We start from the raw sequence: 24,254 nt of genomic DNA on the forward strand, positions 1-24,254 counted from the left end.
GAACGCTGCAAATCATACTCTGCTGGCGACGACAATAGCAGCCCAAGGGTTCAGATGCAAAGCATGGGTTTCACACCTGGGTTGAGTGTGAATGTCAATGCATACGCAGCGGCCGCAAACACCAAACATGTTTTGGAGTATGTAGCCAAGCTATGGCTTGGCTCCAGCTATGTTGGCTCTAGCTATGGCTGGAGCCAACATTTTAGAAGTGTGTTACGGTTGCCGTCTAATGTGTATTCGTTGTGTTTTGAGCATTCCATCTCATTTACAATCCCAATTGTATGTTACTGCTCTCCAAAACGAGCCGGGTCGTAACAAGTGGTATTCATAAACTTTGGGCATGACGTAGTATACATTACAGTAACACTAACAACTAACAAGGATTATTGCTGATGGGCCAGGATTAGTCACCATTTGGACTTATGTTAACGAATAAATCCTGGTAAAAAGACGCATTACAACGGCTTCATTCACAGCGACTTATGTCACACTGATGGAATGATGCAAACCAAACTGCCCGGCGCCCGATCAAGGTACTGTTTTGAAAAATGAGTAAAATGTCAGCCTGAAACCAGAAGAGTTTGAGGCCAACAGCAACCAAAGGTTTGAACGCTACCACTCTCTGTTTCAGACTCGGCCCGGACCAAAGCAAAACAACTTAAGAAGTGGACAAGAAACGCAAGCATGGACAAAAGTGGAGTATGCTCGGGTATTGGATGAGCTGTAACGTCGGAGAGCTGTGTTCCTCACAGCAGATGGTGTCTCTACACAGCCGGTCCACAGCGACACAAACAAGGAGCTAGGGATATGGTCACTGGTGAGTATGGACGCATAAACACACACGCACACGCACACACACACACACACACACACACACACACACACACACACACACACACACACAGAAATACAAGCCGTACAAGATGTAGATGCATATAAACAATAACAGTCATTTTTAATTAATAAAAAAAGGAAAGACAGACATAAACGCTATAATGCTCCACCCTTTCTCTTTTACCAAAATAGCCTTTTGTGGTCTGTATGCAACTCATTTCCCAACAGGAAGCATGCCATTCCTTTAGATACACACAACTCAATTGCTTTCTTCTGTAGCTTCAGCTAATAGATGGGTTGACAGGAGCATAAAACCCAGCGAGATGCGCTTCAAGCGTTTAATACTTCGGGGCTCACGTGTAATCAGCAGAATATGTACCGTGCCAAAGCGCTATTTACAACCGTCACTGCACACATGGGGAACGTTAATGACCACTGATGAGAAACTTTCCCTGGCTTCTTGCATTACATAACTTCCTGACCTTTGTATCTGACCCGCTGTTTACACGATTTTAAAAGGTCTGTGATGATGTATTGATGCACCACTGGAAACGAATAAACCAAAAAGTAATCTGGCCAACAGTAAATTACCACTACAGCTAGGATGGTTTGTTGCTGCGTAGTGCAATAGTAACTAGCAGGCAATAAAAAGGCATGGGCATGAGAGCGACCAGGCTCTTGGCTGGTCTGAGCATCATTAAGTTAGAGGAGGAAGGAGAGCCCTCAGGGATACAGAGAGCTAGGGAGATATACAAAGAGAGAGAGAGAGAAAGACAGAAAGGCTGAGAGAGAAGACAGAGACAGAGAGAGAAGATTGACAGACAGAGAGACAGAAAGACAGAGAGACAGAAAGACAGAAAGACAGAGAGACAGAAATATTTGATTAATATTTCAGATACCAGAATATGTGGAATAGCATACTTTGTCTGACGCATGCAGAACGTGGGGGGCGGGGTCCAGCCCACTCCATCTTCCAATGCCACCAGCAGTGAAACACCCACACTCTCTGACCCCATGCACCCTCCCCACTCCTCCATGCAGTCATCGCGCCATCGTCTTGGATCAACTGCTGTGGCTGTGGCAGTGTCCAGCTCCACCACCACCTCTACTTAACCCGAACCACCACCTCTCTAAACATAACCCACACCACCACCCCCTACATTACCCACACCACCACCCCTACATAACACACACCACCACCCCTACATAACCCACACCACCACCCCTACATAACCCACACCACCACCCCATACATTACCAATGCTGTTGGCTATGTGTGTGTTCGGGTGTGCGTGGATGTAGAGCTGCCCATCACATCAACACCCACACAACACTCCCCCCTAAACAAGCCTAAAATGCCTGCTCCTTCTCAAGGTCTCCCTTAACGTTCACTTACTTCACATGGTGAGGCCATTTAACTTAGATGTGACTATGATGGACCCCTTTCACAGGTCATAATTAGGGGAAAGTTACTTCCTGTAATTTTAACGGTCGCTTTTATTTATGACTGTTGCAGCATTTGCATGGTCATATATACAGTATATGTATGTATGTTTGCGCGACTAGTTGGATGCACTGCATCCAACTAGAACCATAATAGCAGAACCAACATAATAACAGACCCATAATTAATGTCATAAACTAAACCTGCATTTTTTCTTCTGTGAAAAGGGTAGCAAAAGGTAGATGAGACTGACTATATTAGCTTCTTGTTGTCATTGCTGTGAATCAATAAAGTCATTAGAGTACACTTTTCCCCTGGCCTAACCAGGACACACACGCACACACACACACACACACACACACACACACACACACACACACACACACACACACACACACACACACACACACACACACACACACACACACACACACACACACACACACAATCTTGCACAGACCCCACTTCCCTTTGGCACACCGGTGACTCTCCCAACAATGTGAAAGGAAAAGCAGCAGAAGGCGAATGCTCACAGAGAAACGGCAGCACGAGCTACAGCCCCAGTGCAGCAGCAAGCCACTGACCAACAACGCAGACCAACAACAGGAAAACGAGCACGAGAGAGAGAGAGAGAGCGAGAGGGAGACAGAGAGAGAGACAGAGAGAGAAAGCAAGCTTACCTTACGTGTTGGCTCTGTCTAAAAGGAGTCTCAGCAGCCCATCACCCGACACTCGCTCCCTCTAAAGTCTGAGCACCAACGTGACAAGCAACAGGCGAGCGACGGCTCAGACGCAGCAGCACAGATGAAGGAGGAGAGAGAGAGAGAGAGAGAGAGAAAAGAGAAAAAGAGCGAGAGAGAAAGAGAGAGGGAGAGCGAGAGAGAGGAAGGGAACAAGACAGAAAACCCCAGCGAGAGATGAGATAAGAAAGGAAGCAACAGGCAATGGATGACTGACTGACTGAACGACTGGTTGAGGCAGAGGCGAGCAGAGACTGAGCTACTCCCGGCGACTCCCAGCCAACGAGGAGGTTTTGCTCGAAGCTCCCAGCTGCTGAGTAACAAACTAACTCACTCCCCCCGGCCGCCTCCCCGGCTTGACGTCAGCACGGTCACATGACCTCTCTCCGGCTGAGGGGGGGGGGGGGGGGGGCGGCGGGGGCATGAACAGAGGGGAGGGGAGCGAAGACAGAGACCCAGTGAGTGTGAGTGTGAGTGTGTGTGTGTGTGTGTGTGTGAGATAGAGAATGAACGAGGGGGAGAGAAGTAGAGAGAAAAAGAGAGTGAAGCCTACGTTGCCGTGGAAACGGCCACACTGCGCTGAAATTATTTTCAATAGGTCATCTGACACACGCAGACACTCATGCGAGAGCATTTGCGTGCACGCACACAAACACATGCGCTCACACACACACACACACACACACACACACATACACATACACACACACACACACACACACACACACACACAAGCATCATGTGTTCAATCCAAGCTTGAGAGCTTAGTGCTACGACAATGATAGATTTTGAGAAGGTGGGCAAAGAAGAAATAAAGAAAGTGGATGTAAGAAAGTAAAGAAAATTACATGCACAAACAAAATGAGTAAACTAGGGGTGTGCATCTCTCCAATAAAAGACGATTCGATGCGTATCTCGATACATGGGGTACGATACGATTCAGGAACAATAAATTTTTAAAATGGAACGATTCGATTTAGTTCGATTAAGAAGGATTTCGATTCGATTCGATGTGGCACGGCTCAATTCGAGAGGGTATGATGCAATGGATTTCTTGTTGAAAGTAGACAATCATTTCACAAAATGAATTAACTTGTAAATGTGGCATTTCCTTCAAAAAGATTTATCAAAGACTAGAGAAGAAGTGTATTTGTTAGGGGTGTGCATCTCTCCAATAAAAGACGATTCGATGCGTATCTCGATACATGGGGTACGATACGATTCAGGAACGATAAATTTTTAAAATGGAACGATTCGATTCAGTTCGATTCAGAAGATTTGCATCTTTTGAATCAAAATCGATTTTCCGATTCAAATCAGTTTTTGTTACACCCCAAGAGTAAACCGTTTCCATTCTATTCCATGACCTTTCTCATAGAGGCTAAATTAAATTTTAGTATAGGACCAATGTATGTCCAGTAAACTGGCCTTACTAGTATCCATACTTCTATTCAAATAGAAACTCAAGAAACTATGTCTAGTACAATCGATTTCTCCTTATCTTAATTCTTCTTCTTCCCGGGTCTAATTAACGGCAGTAGAGCAGAGTTATACGACAGCCACACGAGCAGCTTTGAGCAGGCAACCCAGTGTCAAGACTCAAGTTAAGAAGTAAGACTTTAAGATGACTTGGATGGTACAAGATGTTCTGTCTGAGCATTGCAACTTGGGGACATCTGAGTTGATGACTCCATATGCACAGAAGATTAGATTCACATCTAAGGAGGAGACGCTATAATCTATAGTCTACACGCAGGCGAGGGACTGAAGAATCAGACACAAATGAGTTCTTCATAATGTGTTCCAGCTCTCATTGCTGCCACTCATATTACGAGAGGAACACACTGGGTGCTCCTCAAGTTGAGCAGGGACAGACCTCCTCTAACCCAAAGCTAACTCAATATCTCAATGTTCGACAGCTACTTATGGGTTCCCTCTCAGTTATCCATGTGCCTTGTCTGTCTTAATACACCCACAAAGGCTGGGCAGCGCAGTTTGGCCCCATTCTACAAGCTCAGATGTTGAAAGGAAACATAACCATTCTTCCTGACCAACAGCATACAAGAAGAATCCACAGGGAGGGGCTGGGGGTTCATGGAGGAAGGGAACCATTTTGTTTTGTGCAGAGGGGGTGGGGGTGGGGGCTCCAGTGTTCCATCCCCCGCTAACTGAAGCTGGAAGTATGTCCAACTTCAGACTCAACACGGCCATTTGAATATCATGGGCTGGCCCCCGATAAATGGTGGGGCCGGAGCGGGGCTGAGCACCGCAGGGTGGGGTAGGGTGGAGCCCACAGAAGAAGAGAAGTAGAAGAAAGAGGCGGAGGAAAGGAAAAGGGGAGGATTCAAGTGAAAGAAGTGGTCGAGCCCCTTTCACTAGCGCTATTACGGCTGGATTGATGCAGGGAGGGGGGTGGGGGGGGGGGGAGGGCAGTTGAGGACATCGTGAAATAACTCCCCAAGGAAAGAGGAACAGCGAAAGAGGCTGAAGAGGGTTTCAAAGATTCAAGGCCGAAAGCCTTGGAGAAGTAGGAAAACAGGTGAAAGACACAATGCTATGTGTGAAGGAATTTAACAAGGAGCTGTAGTGTAGAAATATTGGCAGACCATGATTCAGATTGACCAGCAAAGAACACAACTCAACGTACAGAGATGCCAGGGACACAGTTCAGGGCAGAGAGCTCTGTAAGCTAACAAGTTGGACAGAGTAGCTACTGCCTGCCAAATGGGTAGATAAAAAGTAAATTATTTAGGCCATGACATTAGGCTCGGAAAAGCAGCAGGCTTTCTGTATTGGCTTACCGCCCCGTGAGTGTTCCAGTGTATTTGGGTGTGCCTGTGTGCTCGTACACATGTGTGCGGGGTGCATGTACGTGTAGGTGTGGGATGCAGAGACTGAGCATGCTGGAGGGTAGGATCTGCAACAGGCACTACGGGAAACAGCTGCTTTCTGCCGAAAATTCAGATGAGAAAACAAGGTCTACTTTCCCAGGCAATGAAGCCGCTTAGAGTTGTCATCATTCCTTATTGAAAAGGAAATACTTTCCATTCTGTGTGTACATTTGGAACTTGACTCGTTGCCTGCACTTCTGTTACGGGCAATATTAAGTCAAATTTGAATACATCACATGGCTTAATTCGCAAGGGCTCTGCCAAGACACTACGACACATCAAAACATTCCAGGACTTGGTTTAGATTCGTAAAGTTCCGTCTAGACGCAGAACTAATCATATCCAGCTGCAGTCCTAGAGAACAGCCAGTGGATGGGTTTAGCGACAATGGTTTTGTGTAACTCAATAGGTTCAGCTACTAGATGTATTTCTTTGCAGATTGTAAAGTATATGTGTGAGGTTAGAACAGGTGAAGTACGTATTCTGTTTTAAATAGTTTGGAGTGGAAGTTACTCAACATTCTGCCTGTATCCAAGTTTGCTGGTGAACACAGAACACCAGTCTATTAAAAGTACAGGCCTATTCAGGAGCATTTCCATTAGGGTTTGACAGAGTAAACGATTTGACCGTTAATTCAGCGGCAACTGTAGGTTTTATAATCCACTTGTCGTCCTTTAAAAAAATGTTTAATGGTGGCTCCTTAACAGCAGCATAATAATAAGCTACAAAAAAGTACAATACCAGGGGAGGTATTTTGATGGATTAATGTTTAATTCTGTGCAAAATGATGCTCATTATTCATGAAAAACAACCCCCTAAAATATTTTTGGCGTCAAGAGAACTACTAGAACACAGTCAGGCACCTTCAAAGAGGAATAAACAGCAGGACACAAAGTAATGACTTCCCTGGTCAGTGTCGTTGTACTCTACTGATTCTAGCTAGGTTACATTCATTTATCATGTAAACAACACTGTATTGAAAGAAGGCCTAATCGACACAATGAGGTGTGTGTGTCTGTCAATGGCAGTGTAAGACATGTCACAAGTACTCTCAAAAATATTTTATGATTTAGTTGGCTATTCATTCATCATTTATATTTACGTTAACACTTGCTGTAAAGCCGCTTGGATCATGTTCTACTGGCAACAGGAACAATTCAACAGATTTGTTTACGAATGTGTGCAGCTGTAGTCGAATACAGGATCAGACCGCAGAGCTCTGAGGTTTCCCTCACTTCAAAGAGCTTCTATGTGGGTCTGGAGTGATGTATTAGATAATAATAGATTATAGGCTTGGAGGTAATACACTTCCAGTGGGACTTTCATTATCCCCTAACCATTGCAGCTACGCAATCACACAACAAGCGCACGTGCGCGCACATGTGCACACACACACACACACACACACACACACACACACACACACACACACACACACACTACATTACATCCCTCAAACCATGAGGCATGGATCAACAGTGCCTAACCTGGACTTTAGTGTAGGGCACAAACAATGTGCATAGGCAGACGGACAAAGAGACAGACAGGCAGATGTCTTCTGCTGCTGCAATGCTTCAAATGCAGCATGTGGAACACTGCCTAGACACTGCACGATTGTCACTCTCAGTGCGTGTGATGCAGTGCTAAACAATTAGGCAGGGGAGTGCAATGTAATGTCTGACTGCAAACACAGAATCAGCAGGAAGATGGCAGGCAGACAGAGAATTAACTTCACCACCCACACGCCGTATGGTAACCAATGTTCTGCCCAGAGGGCCTGTGAGAAGAGGAGAGACAGAGTGAGGGTGAGAGCCAGAGCAAGAGTGAGAGCCAGAGCAAGAGGGAGAGTGACAGAAAGGTGCACAGTATGCAAATGGACACATTCAATCACATCACAAGAGTGGCATTGCAACTGCATGGTCTTTCTACCCACACATGCTGTGATTGGCTCGTTAACATGCTTTAAGAAACCTCAAGCCACGTATGCTACAAAGAACCGAAATCTATCATGACTGATCGCAGTTCTCTGCCTCACTGCTGTAGCCATTCGTCACTTGGAAATAAATTCACACACATGGTGCCATAAAAGCTCCAAACGTTTATTACTGCACTCGGTTGACTCACAAGTTTCTGGAAATAAGCAATATTGAAAACTTTGGCCTGCTGTGTATTGAGCTTCTGCAATTCATAAGGTAGGTGAGTATTGCACTAGCGGCTAAGCATGCTGATCGAATGTATCACGCAGCTTGCCAAAGATCCCTGTGTGTGTGTGTGTGTGTGTGTGTGTGTGTCCAAATACTCCTGACATTGTTGTTGTTGATGATCTTTTAAAACCATTGTGACTCTGGAAGTGGGTTGTTGCTTTGACATGTATATGGACCTGTGTTTCTCGGTGTGTTGACAGTAGGTGGTTATAGCGCAAAACTAGTTGGACTCATCTACGGTAGCCTTGGACATGTTCATAGACTCTGTGTTAGAGGATTGCAAATTGCTGGACTCAGTAAGAAGAACTATAAGCAAATAGCCAAATAGCAGTCATAGGCAGTCTGCATATATGGAGAAGGCGCTGTCATCGCTACCCATAATATAACTATCTATTTATCTCTACTGATTCACTTGGTTGTGGATACTTGCACAGTGTTTGTGTTGTTGTGTGATACATAATGGGCTCTTTATTAATATTTGGATGCTATGGTGTTGTAGTATTGGTCATTCCAAATGTGTGTGTGTGAGAGAGATCGGTGACACTGCAGTTCATTTGGTTGGAACAGGTGCACTGTGGGGATTCTTCCACAGTGGCTCTGACTGTGGTTTGACATGATCACTGCCACACACAATGCCAACCAGCTGGAAGATCTATTATCATTCTAGCAACAATCTGTACACCTCTGGCAGAGGCAACAGTTAGATGTGGATGATGGCTGAAAATATAAACAAGCTAAATAATTCCTATTGCTAAAAAGTAGCTCTATGTTTTCATGTCGTTGGACCGGAAAATGGACCGAACTACGACAACGGTGAACACAGATCCATATAAAGTATGCAACGGTGAACTGTTTACGGGTTCATAGGTTCCTGTTGTTTTGCCTGAGCACCATATTTACTTAACAAATGTTTCCATAGCGGCAGTGATGTATTTTGGGATGTTTCGGAAATGAAGCCCATGAAAGGGGTGTTGTGTATTCTATTAAAGGTCTCAAGATTGTCTCGGTGGCTTTCGCGATTTCCCTCCATGATTCAGAAGTTATGAACAGATGCCAAGGCAGAAGGGTGAGCCCCCCCCCCCCCCCCCCCCTCGCCTCCCCCACACACTCCACTGTGTCTGTCTCGGTGGCTGGCAACAGGTCCAATGTGGAGCGAGGATTAGCCACGACCCACCGTCTCAGTGTCTCCCTTATCACAAGGAGCAGATTGGGAGATGGAGCGAAAGGCACCATCGATGAGTCATCATGGCCTGTTCCTTCTTCTACATAAACCAAACACATACACACACACACACACACACACACACACACACACACACACACACACACACACACACACACACACACACACACACACACACACACACACACACACACACAACACACACACACACACACACACACACACACACACACACACATACATGCACACATGAACACAGGCAGGCAGGCCCACAGTGACATAAACACAAGCTCATTGATAAATTCCAATACAGACCACACGCAGATCATTGCCTCTTCCTTCTTCTACTAATACAACAGAGAAAGGCGGGAGCCATATTTCTAGTTCGGCAAAAACTTGGGCACTGCCCAAGTTTAATAAATAATTGAGAAGTAATTGAAAAACAAAGGAATCGGAAACCTGATAATATGGATTCATTAAAAAACAATTTACACTCCTGGGTAATAAGTAGGCAATTTACATCTTTTAAGTCCTTCGATGCTTTGATATCGTTGTCTATTCACATTCTGTAACTTTAACTGAGCCAGAGTGAGACATGGTAGCTAAAGGTGGATGTGGTGGTTCATCTCCTGCAGTGTATCTGTATCTGTAATTTAATAAAATCGCTGGATCAAACCAGCTGCTTGATGACTAAATTGTGATAGTAAATGCAAAAAACTTAATGGCACCTAAAATAGAACGGAGGAGGATTTTTCCACTGCTCACTACTTGAGAAACGGTGCCATTCCAGCTCATTAACACCTCAAATTACACCCGTGGAACAGCAGACTTTACAACTGTGAACCCCTGCAGCCTGTCAGAGGAAGGGAGTATGTGCCAATATATGGACCTGATGACCTGAGTTGGGCGGTTGAAAGATCATTGGCCGATGACCGCTGACCGGTCAGAGAGTCTCACACATTGCATTCTGTGCCGGTCAAATGAACACACATGCACCATCACGTTGCATTTATTTTAAATGGAGATATATACATATATAACGATGATAAGAAAGATGATTAAAGACCCTCTGCTGAGAGAGAAAATAAAATGTCCCTCTTGAATCACATCCTTATTATTATTTCCAAAAAAGGTCATTCATTGGGACAACTCCAGCCCAGTTTTGCACACATGGAAACAAGTCCATGAATGCATCATTGGGACGGATACATTTGACAAAAAACGACAATTAAAATATTCAACAACATAAATAACCAGTATGCAAAGGAAGCATTTACAGGTTCACATAGATTAACCTGAAGCACTTTATTATTTTGAGTCCTTATTTGTTTGACTTATTTGTTTGTCGTTATTTTGTGTTTCCAGTCAATGGTAGTTCTTAGAGAGGAAGAAAACAGGAATCTAAAGAAAGACAGAGAAACAAATGAACAGCCAGAGAGCCGATAGACAAGTCCAAGGAAACATACCAAAGATATGTTCAGAAGTATTGGTACAAGTACAAGACTCATTCTAAACCCTTCTAAAGAACCAAAGCTTTAATTTTATATGGGTCGGGACCTAAAATAGGTGACAATACAGTTGAAGGTGGGTTGCAGCCTGACAACATGTAGAACACAAAGGGATCACCAGTCCCAGTATGCTCAGAGATGAAAAAACACCACAAAATGGATCAAATAAAATCAGATAAAGTATAATCTTATCCAATATTTAACAAAATAGAATATAATGTGTGTGTGTGTGTGTGTGTGTGTGTGTGTGTGTGTATGTGGGCTGCCATTTGTTCTTAATTCATGCACATTCAGAGAAACTCCAGAACCATCAGCCCAAGAGTACTGCAGGACCATGCGTGTGTGACTCTGTGGACTTGCTCGGTTTGGGGCTGGAAGGGTCGATGCATTTGTGTATCTGCTATGCTTATGAGAGCCAGGGAGCCTGGGAAGAGTGTGCTTAGTTCAACTTTCTCCAAAGTCACAGCCAGGCTACAGAAATTCCAAGGAGTAACTCTCTCTATCTCAGTAGCACACATCCCGAGCAACTCCTACACACTCTGGCCTGTATTCGCAAAGAGGGTCAAATTTACTTTGCTGAAATGGAAAAAGTAGATGTCCCCAGGAGGGTTGAGAAATCGCAGGCTTCAACTGAATAGGCAGTTACAACTATGTGATGTATTAAATCTACAACAGTAATTATTGTTCAGACAATGAAACTGTATTTTTACTGGGTTAGATGAATTCCCTGTTCAGGTAAATGCAGCAATGTAATAGAAGAACTATACGCAGTATTAAAAAAAGGTGCACAGTATGCAGGATTCCGGTCACAAACCTGTAGGTTGAACTACGGCTGCTTCTTGAATGGAGGACCAATTTCTATGCTTTCAGATCGGCAATGCGAACTGGAAAAAAATGAAAGAATAAAATTATGATTTGTTTCAAAAATACATAAGTAATAAGTAATTTTGTCGGTGCAGTGAATCACGTTATTGCCAAACCGATTCCAATCTATTCCAACCATGTATATGATTTACTTTGATGTATTACTTGTAAGCCACCATATTTAATGTAAATTTGAGCTCACATTCTTAGCAGTAATTGTTTCATCCAAAAACTGCTTTCAATAGTTGATCCACGATTGAATGGCAACTAAATGGACTGCATTTAGGATTTTAGTGACACTCTAGTGACACTTTCCATTACACGGGTGTGCTCGCACGCAGACGCACATGCACACACACAGCAGTGCATACCAAATCATCCTTTGACAAGCAGCTCATCAGGAGCAGTTAGGGGGGTCAAAGGCCTAGATCAAGAGTCAATACCCTTTGAAGCTGAATTCACAGCTCTGCATATCCATGTACCCCTAAGACTGCGAAGATCGAATCAGAATGTTGACATATCAATGTGATAAAGACATTGCAAAATAATTAAAATGCACTGCTGAAGAGCAGTTGGTGAATCGCAACCAACTGAAAATACAGTTTTTTGATTTTGCCGGGTGGATTCATTTTATTCTTGTGTATGGCTGTCGACCACATAACAAAACACCACGCCTGGTTTGACCATTCTGTGATTACTTTACTATTACTTAAGGACTGTACGTCTTCGAGTACATGTAGGTGATCGACCGGCAAAAGGGGCATGTAGCCCTCAGAGTATTGATTTGGTGGTTGACATGTCAACCACCACTCAATGAGCCAAAGGACCAGCCACCGACAATCCTGTTGCAGGGTGAGCAAGCTACAGTCTAACACATTGTAAAATATCTTACCAGCATCTTTATATGACGGTGGGCTTTCACAAAGAGAAAGTATATTGAAAGTGTGCGTTCTCAGCAAATGACTCAATTGAAAGTAATATACCAAACAACAATGTGAGTGTGTCAGCTTGACAACAACTATATTTACCCGCCAATCATGTGAGTGAGCTGCTTCTGAGTGCCCTCATTTTAAGGTAATGAAACTGTTCACACTGCAAATAGGGAAGAAATCATATTTGACATGCACATAATACATCTACAATGGCTGCACGGGAGAACACACTTTTTAATTCACAAACAAATGCCTGTTGACAACAAACCAACCTGATTCCAGGACTCAAACTACCTCTTCAAGCCTATCCTCGCCCGAGTATGTTACCAATGACTCAATGTCATGAGGCTCTCTTCTGAATGCAGTGGGTATATAGGTCCCCTTACCGCCCATCCATTACATTAATGTCAGTAATGCACATTACACATTAATGTACATTTAATGTCAGTAATGTCTTATTTTTCCTGTTCTAACGACTTTACAGCAAGGTGTCTGTTCCTGTGCCCTATACCTCTGTTTCGCTCCATCACTACCTTGCTCCCTGGTGTGGTCTCTACAGCCTGTTGCCCCAATGAAACTTAGGCTAGTTTAAAGGTTAATTATGACAAATGCAATTCCAACCTTGAATTCAGTCGCACCAACTACGTTTGGCCCATTGGCAATGGTCTGGCTAGATTGGCTCGTGGTTACTAGCATGAGATGAGGCTGTGCAGTACCGCTTGCATGTATAGACAGCTTTTGCAAATCCTTGGCTTAACCATATTTAACACCCTTTTTATGTGATGTCTCCTAGTTTCACATCCCAATATGGAGTGTAACCTTTGGCTGTATTGTAAAACACTCACAATCACTTTAATGTTTAGAAGGCTGGAACTCAGTAACTGGGGCCTAGCTATTACATTTCCCTGCCCATATTATCTGTTACAGTAAAACTACTAGTCAGTTTATCTTATAGTATGGCTATGGGCTACCATGTGGGGAGAGTGAGTAAGGATCTCAAATACGTTTCACTCTTATTGAGCTCTACCACTCTACCACTTATTGAGCTAATTATATAATCGTTTACACACAAGCCTCCAAGAGCACATTTCTACTCTCACATAGAACCAGCCTCCACAAAGCCTCTGTTTGAACTAGCCAGTGGATTCAATTAGTCCTTGAGAAGACATTTCCAAGTCACCATTGCTTCCAACAGACATAAGCCCCTAGAAGAGATGCCAACTCCAGCACCGACATACACACCGTGCCTCTTCAACGTGGGCCCGCCTACCGCATCCTTCACTCTGCACGCAACAGCCCTCCCCACCTCCTCGTTCTCTCTGTCCTTGTGTTTTATCTCTCCTCCTCGCGGTACACCGGCTGTCACGATTCCCTGCCCACTCATCAGCGCTCCGCTGATGCAGCTGTCACTCTAGGATGCTTTTATCCCGCCTCTCCTCAGCCGCCCGCAGGTGACAAACTGGAGCATTACATAAAAAACAGAGTGTAGGTGTCACAGAAGCGTGCACGTGTGTGCGTGCCTCTCCATTCACCTCCGGAGTGCAAAAATTGGATTTTATGTTTCTCTGGTATACAGAGCATTTTAATAATAAAAACATTTTGGTAAATGGACTGCATTTAGATAGCGCATTTTTTGTAGCCAGTGGCCACCCAAAGCGCTTTACAATATTGCCTGACATTCACCCATTCATACACACATTCACACACCGACGGCGGATTTTGAATTATATTGGCTTTCAAGATCCTTATAACAACAAGCTCAATGATTTAGAGTTGGGTTGTTGCATTGACGTTGCGACAGAACCGCACTGGGTGTTTGAATTCAATAATATAACTCTCAAGTCTTCTACAATAAACTATGCACTGCATATCTTTGCATCTCCATAGAATGGAATTTAGGAGTACATTTACATATGCTTAGCCTAGTGCATAGCTCCGGAGAACTTCAGAGTGTGCATAATGTTCAACCACTTTCAAAACACTCTTTGAAAGCCTCTCAGTACATATTTGCAGCCATTGCAGTTCAATGACAGTAGTTATAGTTGCCGTTCAACTTGTTCCATATTGGAATGCTTTCATTGAGCCCTCGCTATTTCTGCCAACTTGCTAAATGACTTATTATGATTGGATGTTAATTGGGGATTCTATTACCTAAATATAAGAGGCAAGGCAACTCTTGGTAGCATACGTTCTCTGTGATGAACTTTCCGCATAGGAAAGGAACACCAGGCCTTGTTGCAGCCATCCAAATATTCCCCACACTGGGGAAACCCTGGGCTAAATCAGGACATAGCGGTATCCTGCATCGCTCAGACAGGGTGTGAAGACCATGCCTGTCATGGCAGCTTAGTTTGTCCTCTTAGCTCCCCAACACCCCTACTGTTACTTTACACTCCGACATCTCTGAAGGACTGTTAAGCCCAATGCACACAGGGCGCGTATTTCGCATTGTATTGTATCATAAACCTGAAAACAAATACAATACGATCATATTGTTTTAAAATGAGAAAAGCACAAGGAGTGCTATTGTAGCGGGACTGTATTTTTTCACTTACTTTGTATTGTTTGTTTGTTTGGACTGTAAAAATTCCAGAACATGACTTAGTCTATTCTAACCCTGCTGTGTGCCTAGTCGGCTTTAGGCCCTTGGTCAGACCAGGGCTCCACAAAGGCCAGAGGTGACTAATCTCTTTTTTTCTTCCAATCACCTATATCTAAAGCCATTCAATAAATATTGCATTACAATACAGTCAGAATAGAATACAGCAATTCTACATGATATGGTGGTATTCATGTATGTGTACAAACTATTTTTGTATGATGATCCAAAAAAACATTGTTGTCAATCTTTGTGCGAGGCGACACCTGGGTATGTGTGTCTGTGTGCATGTGTGCATGTGTGCATGTTTGCATGCATGTGTGCATGTGTGTGTGTGAGTGTGTGTGTAAACATCTATGTCTGGCAGGAGATTCTGATGGGCTTGGGTGGGGACCAAACAGGCCTCACACTGAGGCCTAGCAGCTGTTATACAAGATTACTCACACATCGGACGTTAGCAACAGCAGCCAGCGCAAACAACTGCTGCTGATATTTACTTAATCACACCAGCGGCATTTGCTGGTTACGGACCTACTCGACAAGCTTTGTTGTAGTTGGGTCTTTCATACCAAATGGCTATTAGGCACACAGGACTGGGTCGGCAGAATGGCTGCTAACTGTGAGGCAGGATCGCAAATTGCTGTAGTAGTGCAAATGACTGTAGTGCACAGTCATTTGCACTATATGGGGAATGAGCTGAAACATTCTCTTTAAGCCTCCTTTACCATGGACGCCAGGAGGAATGTGTAATCAAAATGTCATTAGGCTATACTCTACCACACACTGATCTCCCTTTTGATGGGAAACACTGACGTTAAAAGGGAGGTTTGGGTTTATATATAGACGGTTGTGTGTCCCTCCCCGACCCCCTTTGAAGATAAAAAGGAAACCACGACAGTGGAATCTTTGTCTCCAGGGTTGATGTTCCATAATGTCTTTGGGCACCTGGCCGATGTTGACAGAGGTGTCTGTGACGCCAGCAGTCACAGGCTACTCATAGTTCACTCCACAGCCCATCACCCAGTGTATCTGTCTTTTGGGAGAGTGGGTTATTCCTTTTTTTTTATTTTTAATAAAGAAAATCCCTTTCTGGTGCATAGGCTAATCTGTAGCACGGCACAATTCTCGGAATCATCTTTAACTCAGTATCGACTTTTTCATGAAACGTTAAGACTTTGAGCGCCGCTGCTTGAGGCAGCAGAGAACTCACCCCGATGCCCGGCTGTATGATGATGACTCTTTTTAGTATCGGACCATGAAGCTCAGCTGTCAAACACTGGCAGTTGGTCTCTCTGACCTTCTGGGAAAAGTGGAAAGTCATCCCAGAAAGCTAGTTCACGTGCGTGCACACACACACACACACACACACACACACACACACGCAAATGCATACCCACACCAACGTGAACTTGAGTTTACGCATCCTGCTAGGCCACAGGGAGGGATGTGGGTTTTCAGGCCTACCAGCAGTGTGGCGCTGTGCAGTCAAGCACACATAGCATCAATGGACTTTCTTCATCTATTTCACTCTGAAGCACAAATACCATGTCTGACAAACACGAAGTAGCAGAGCAAGAGCTTGAATTGGTCAATCCTACAGTAAGGAATTAGCAAACCTGTGTGTAGAAGAGGCCCAGTCCTGACCATGAAACTGCTTAATTGGGACTTCTAATTGAAGACTTGATCATAAAAAAACGGCATAGAATACACCATATCAAACAACCAACACACCAAAGAAACTCATTTCAATAGTGTTTCTCATATGGTTGTGTGCCAGAAACAAGACAACAAGACATTATTCTGTATATGGCCTTAAGATTGCTAAACAAACTCAGTAACCTAGCTGGAGTGCAAGGAGTTCCAATTTGATTTCTTGAGACAGGTTTATAGACCGATGACCAAGCCTAGTGGCTGATTGGTCAGAAACATGTTGCCATCATGACTCATGGGTAGAAGAATAGAGTCTGACTAATCACATGGGCAGGTGGAGCTAGCCCATTATTAACATATTTCTTTGCTATAGCCCGTTTACTGAGGAATAATAATTATCTTTTTCCTTATTTAAATACAATTTTAGACTAGACCTTTTCAATCTGGGATTAATAAAGTACATCTGATCTTTTCTTAAAGACAGACATCTAGATACATAGAGGGAGACAAACAAATGTAGACAGAGAAAGACCGGTGAAGATACACAGAGACAAGGCAGACACAGACAGACAGATAGACAAATAGACAGATAGATAGATACAGATAGAGAGATTGCTAGATAGAGAGACAGACAGACAGACAGACAGACAGACAAATCGATAGGCCTTTACTCCCTTGTTCAGGGGAGGCGGCAGATTTTTTCAGAGACTTTTTCAGTGAGGGTGCTCTGAAATGTAGGGTTTCCAATTAATGTGGCAGTTGCCACATGTGTAATTTCTACTGCAACACTCTGACAGTTGCAGACAGTTGCAATGCCATTCTGTGTTGAACACAAGTCAAGATATTCAGCTCATGGGATATAGATATAAGGTTCACAAGCCAGCCTGTAAGCATATGTTAGTCTGAATTGTTTGTTTTATTTATTTATTTTTCCAATGATCAATTATTATAGTATTCACACAATTTTTTAAATAAACCAGACATTTCTCGTGGGATGTTAGGGGGTGCTATGGCTATCCTAGGGGTAGCTACAGCAACCCTCTGCTCTTGATCCATTCCCAACATATGGAACAAGGCGCGTGCAAAGTAGCTGCTCATGAGGGATGAAGAGACATGCACATGGTCAGCACATGGAAAAACAGGCTGATACCTCCTGATGGTGCAAAGCCACAGATGGGTAACCTAACCCCATATGCAAAATGACAGGTGTGATTTTAGTTTACTATGACCTAGAATGCAACAGAAGCTTGCATAACACCCATTGATTAAGTTATCAACTTTTGATAAAACATTTTTATCATGCTATTATTTCGATTTTTGGATTGTATGATCTCCTTTGCTATAAAGACCTGGTACACACTTCTACAATCTTAAAATATGTCTTAACTTCCATAATCAGTATTACATTAAAGGCCGGCCTCAGCTCTAACCATAACATTAATAGTCCGATAAATGCAGATTTGACACGTTCAGCTTAAACCCTCTATGATAAAGTATGTCAACTCAGAAGAATGCATCCAAAAAGTCAAATATATTAAAAAAAACACCAACTCCAGAACGTATTACTGAACAAGCGTATAGCGGGGTATAGAAGCGAGCTGAACATACCCATGATTCGAGTTAAATGGTACCACAAAGCTCACTTAGGATTCGATTTGTCAAGCCAGGTTTTCCGGTTTAGTTTCAATGCATATTCACGTAAAAGGGGCGTTTATCGCGTAATTTTACTCACCTTTACAAAATGGATAGATCAAGAGCAGTAGATTTCACTCAAGAGGAACAGATAGTCATAATGAACTCCTATGAGGAGTTCAAGAATCAGATAACAGCTAGGGGCAACACAGTTGCACATAATAAGGCTAGGGGGGCGTGCTGGCAAAAAATAGCATATTGTCTATAAAATAACTATGCCAAATGCAGAATTGCCATTAATTCCAGTAGAGTGATGATGATTTCAAAGTGCAAAAGCAACGTACAACCTGCTTTATTCTATAATTTAGGGAATTTACTTTAAATACACCCTATGAAAGAAATGTATAGCATATGTTTTCAACTGCTGAGATGTAGCGGCGGTGGAGGAGTGGAGTAGTGTCCATCATTATTCCTTTGACCCCCAAGATGTTCTGCCAGCCAGCCTTGAGAACATGGGTTCAAGTTAGAAGTACAAAAATATAATTCCATAACCGTACGTGAATAAGTATTCCATATGACATAAGAATTGGGACTTTTTAAGCTTCACATAAATGCACATCACTTGGGAGACGAACCCCGGAGGCAGAAATTCAAGACTGACGCGCTGCCTCCACTCTACCACTCTCTCACGGAGGCAGGGGTTTTCTTTTTCACATTTAGCAATGTATTGAGCGCAGCTATAACCTTGCGAACAGCACAGCATAGCACAGCACACCGTATTTTTTCGCAACTACCGGTAATACACAGCTTCTTTGTGTAGCATTGCCAACACAAGGTCCAACAAGGACGACAAATAGCGAATACCCTCTGATGAGAACCTGTATATCTCATAAAGAATATTCTCAAGGAAATGCCAAGGGATCTGATCTGTCAGTGTGTGTGTGTGTATGTGTGTGTGAACAATACGAAGCTCACACATACCAACGCGTGGACGATAACAACAATGGCTATGTGTGAGTGGGTAGGGAGGAGCGGCGTACATCTCCATCGGGGGAAGCATGAGGCTGACAGCTGATGATCCCGCTTCATCAAAGTCTCTGAGTTCACTCGGAGCCTAGAGGGCCGGGGTGGTGTGGCGGAAGCGGGGAACAGGGTGGGCAAGCCCCAGGGGGTAGCCTAGTGGGAGGTCTGTTTTTAGAATGCTGAAGGTATCGTTTGGATTGGAGCATGTTTTCTTTTTTTCAGTTCCCTAAAATAGATGATGGTAGAATTCCAGACAAAAACAATGGATGTTACTGCCTGCTTTGCTTTATCAAATTAATTAATTAAAGCTACTGTGGTTTGAGTTGCAAAGGGTGAGCAGAAAATATCAGAATTAATATTTCTCACAGAGTACTTCACTCACTAATAGCTGATGGATGGCTATAGCATTTCTGAGAAATTACCCTCAAATCATAGCTCTTGAATATTATCTTACCTACAGCATCTTCAAAAGTAATCACATCATTCTAGAAATATATGACAACACAATAATAATAAAGCCTGAATATTTTGAATGAAAAACGCCAACATTAATAATTGGATGGCCATATGACCTCACACACAGCTCCAAGCTGTGTGAAACCTATACCATTAACACCTCTGCTGGTGACAGCTAACATAACATGCTAGCATATTTTCAACACCGAACAGCAAGGCAGCCAATAGGTCTAGATAGAGCACAGTACTCCATCTAGATATATTCTGAAACTAAATCTGTACTCAGTACTGATTTAGTTTCACCATAATTACTATTAAATAATATATACTAGGATACAGTGACCTCTTTATTTGAATATGCGGTCAATAGCATTTGAATTAATTAAAATAGATTGGGCTGATCCATCAATTGCATTATGGCTTTGGCATATTAATAGAAACAGCATATTGAGTAATACACCGACTGGTGAAAAAGGAGGCTGTAGTCACACCACCATTATGAAGCAACTTACTTGTCACCCATAGGTCAAAGAAACATCTAAGTGAAATAAGCAATTTAATGCCTGAAAGCATTCCATTTGTTAACTGTACATGCATTTACAAAGAGCGTGCCATTTCAAACAATTAATTAATTAATTATTATTTTTTTATCAATTATTTAAATGGTTGTGCCATTAACAGCATGGCAATTGCATTTCCATTTTACAGGTGGAAGACAATGCACTTATATTTAAACTTGAATAATAATGTGCAGGGCTTTTGAATTCCAATTACGTCATGGGTTTTGGGTTTCATACATAAACTGAAACGCAGCTGCCCATTTCGCACTTTCATTTCAGTCAATTACGGCACGATTGTGCTTACATACAAATCCAATACAAATCCTAACCTTTTTATTGAAGCCCCTACAGGAGGGTTTAAAAAAACAACAAAAAAAACCTCATGAATTTCCCATGAGCTCTATTCACTGAGCATGTAGCAGGACACCTGCAGGTTGGTCGCTCTGTGGTGTTTAATAGATGTATCTCTCTGCTTAAGCTGGGGTCTCTTTGCTGTGTACTGTAAAAACACACTCCTCCATTCTTTCTTGCGAGGCACACCCCAATGGGTTATTGCTACTACTACACATTGGTGAGACAAAGTCACAAGAAAAGATGAGAGAAGCAGCGGATGTTGGACACGTTTAGAAGTGACTTCAGTGCACAAGCCCCTTACGGATGTCTGCACATAGTTTTAAAGCGTCAAATCCAAAATGATGGAATTATTTGGATATGGAAATGATGGGCTGTTTGGCCTACCTTCATTTGAAAGCCACCTAGAGCATGGGACATTATTTTAGAAGCACTTAAATCCATGCAACATGCATCTGCTCCCCCATTGACTACCACTCAATACCAAAGCGGAAAAGATGGGTGTAGACACTGTACTATTATCATCAGTATAACACAGGACTACAATGCTGCTCTGCAGAGGGACTCTCCTCACTCACAATAAACAATGTTTAGATGGCCATGGTAATCCAGCTATCAGTAGAATTGTATGGACGCTCAGTTGGAGTACGTATGACTTTACCTATATGAATAACTATGCAAATAATGATAACCATAAAGCACTAGCCACCCTGCTGCAGCAGCCTTTTAACATGGACTACAACAGTTCTATAGAACAACCTCTTTGCATCTGTTATCTTGTGTATCTTGGTTTCTAAAGGCCAGTGATCAAGTAAGGCTGTTTCAATAAATTAGTTAATTCCTTTAGTGCACCTCAGGATCAGTGCCCCCCTGATCTCATGGAAGGCTCTGGTGTTACTATGACTCTCTAAGTACAGTACATGGCCCCAGAACTATGAGCCCTCCCAGGTCAACTTGCGCCAATGCTAAGGTGGAACAATGTTGTGTATATTGTAGTTTTGGCTGCAGAACCAAGCCCAGTGCACAAAGTATAAAAGTATAAGTCTTTTAAAACACTGACTGCTGTATCACTAACCAAAGAAGTGTCAGAATAACGACATGGCTGCCCGTTACATGATCACTCATCCCAGCAGTGTTTTGCCAGTCATCGAGTGGCATCTCAGAAGACACCTCTTACCAGTAGTAAAAGGATTCAAGTGTAAAAGCCTACCAAGCCTGTTGACGCTGACTAGCTCTGACAGGAGCATCACTTTGCCTGATGATGTGTGACCTTCTCCAGATGTTGCCTCGTCTGTCTTTGTACAAGTAACACAACAAGTAGACAAGGTGAAAAATGTTGTGCGTAGAAAGTGTGTAGAAAATGATATAATCCCATTGAGTTGGCTCCTCCAGTCAAGCACTCAGTCTGCTGGGTAACAGGAGTGCATAAAGACTGTGTAAACAAAACCAGATTGAAAACGGCTGTAGTTAGCTACTAGGTAGCTTACCCAATGACTAGCTCACACCGCTGTAGTTAGCTTCTGAGGTACTTGGTAAAGAAGTTTAACTAGGCCGGTTAAGACGTTATAACAGTCAGCAATCGGGATACTACACATAATTAATGTTTGGGCATACACCTACTGAGATATTTTATGCCGCAGTGTAAGTTACCAACGGTATAACATTATATATTAGTAGGCTGCGAGAGGATCCTGGATTGTAGCGTTATCTCGGTCTATGTCCGGTCTCAAACTTCATTTGAACTGTGTAAACCCGTTAACAGTCGGCAGAGCGAGCAGAATACCAACACTACAAGGAGAAGAACAACAACAACGAAAATGGTGGTAAATATGGTGTTTTGACGAAACTTCGGAATGAGTAATATCCTAAACATGTAACGGAAACGGACATCCCTTTATAGGGGTCCCTCTCTCTCGTCGCTAGTCCATGTGTCTGAAAGAACCGCCACCCTCTCTAATAACGATAATTTGGAGCATCCCGTTCTAGGCGTGGCGAGAACGCATGGGTACAAGGTTAATCTATAAGCACATTAATATCGTTTTTATAACATACAAGTACTTTGTACTTGGTGTTGATTATGATCAGGTTAGAGGGAACCAATGAACTGTTCCCATTTTACAAGTGACCTCTCAAAATCATGAACTAGTTTACTAGTTAATAACTCCGTAACTAACACGAGTTACCAATACATTGCATTCAGAATAGAAATCAAATCATATGACAAGGGTCCTAACAAAATGGTACACGCTCGTTGTGCTGACAGGTTGTCCTCGATGGGAGGAACCAAGGCATTACATTCAACTCCAAATTGAATTCAAAAGTATTTGGAAACTCACACAACTACGCCAACAGCAGTGATGGGGTTTCAACCACCGGTCGCTGGCCCCTGTTCTGGTCGGGGAAGGAAGACGAGCACATGTATCACCACCATAAAATCTCAGTGTTTGTTGGACGGTGGATGCTTCATTACTGGTGGACGCTGTCAAATGTAAACTAAACATAACGAGGGAGGAGCGTCATGGCACAGAAGGGACCGGGGGTCCGCCGGCAAGCTCGTTCTTCTTTTTACTGAAAAATGCAGAATAATTGCAAATACAACAAAACATGAATTAACAATCATCCGACTTCTCGTTAGGTAAAGCCAATATCAAACTAAATGGAAACCCTGATCATAGCCTATAAAGTTAATAAGAAAAGTTTCAGCGCCACCTTGTGGAATATAATAAGAAACATGAAAAGTTGCACCAAAAAGTGACGTTCATGCTATAATTATTATTTTCATAAATATAGCTATAAGGATAATAATATTAGTATATATATATCTGTCTTCTGACCTCTGTCGGTCCGTCTGTTTGGAGATTTTTACAGTCTATTGTTGAACCGTTTTTGATGTAGTCGTACACGTGATGGCCACTAGATGACGAACATGCTCTTTCAGAGTTATAGAAGCACCAGCTACAGTCTAAACACTGGACACCGGAGGGCAGAAGGGCTTTTACATCGTGACGTCACATCGCAATGACCTCTGTAATTTGGGAAGTTGGGGATCTTAGGAATGTCATTGGTAATAATTGTAATTTGGTCATTGTTTAGAAATTAAACTTGAGATTATTTGTCATTTTGGGGTAACGTTGTGTTTGTAACAACCACAGCTTTTCTCATTAGACATGTGGCAAAACAAAGTTTAGTTTAACCTAGGTTACGGTATATTTCTATAGCTGTAAAATCCCTCTATCAAGTCATCACAAAAGTATAGTATCGCTAACAAAAAAATCCATTATGCATTCTCTACAAGCCCTATACACACTACCCCTATAGCTATTTTTTTATTTTTTTTTATTTTATATAGTCGAGAGTTAGTAAGCCATCTAACAAAGCTAAAA

The 24,254-nt window shown here is 42.8% G+C and overlaps 1 protein-coding gene across 6 annotated transcripts in view; it reads right to left on the reverse strand.

The window, feature by feature from the left end:
- The window catches only part of LOC311352134 (neurocalcin-delta A), a 49,640-nt gene extending 26,297 nt beyond the window's left edge, over nt 1–23,343 (reverse strand). The window contains exons 1-2 of one of the 6 annotated variants that reach the window (XM_084472344.1): nt 23,208–23,343; nt 11,619–11,688 (exon numbers count right to left, since the gene is read on the reverse strand). Coding sequence is in view for 1 of the 6 variants with exons in the window: in XM_084472343.1 (XP_084328469.1) it covers nt 1,756–1,804 (49 nt within the window). In the remaining 5 variants the exon portion in view is untranslated. Of the gene's footprint in view, nt 1–1,755; nt 1,861–2,958; nt 3,283–11,618; nt 11,689–23,207 lie in introns of those variants that run through there. The other 5 variants (XM_084472346.1, XM_084472347.1, XM_084472345.1 and 2 more) reach the window with 5 other exon arrangements.
- Nucleotides 23,344–24,254: the final 911 nt, after the last annotated feature.

Source organism: Micromesistius poutassou (assembly GCF_964030765.1).
Source record: "Micromesistius poutassou genome assembly, chromosome: 8".
NCBI lineage: Eukaryota > Metazoa > Chordata > Actinopteri > Gadiformes > Gadidae > Micromesistius > Micromesistius poutassou.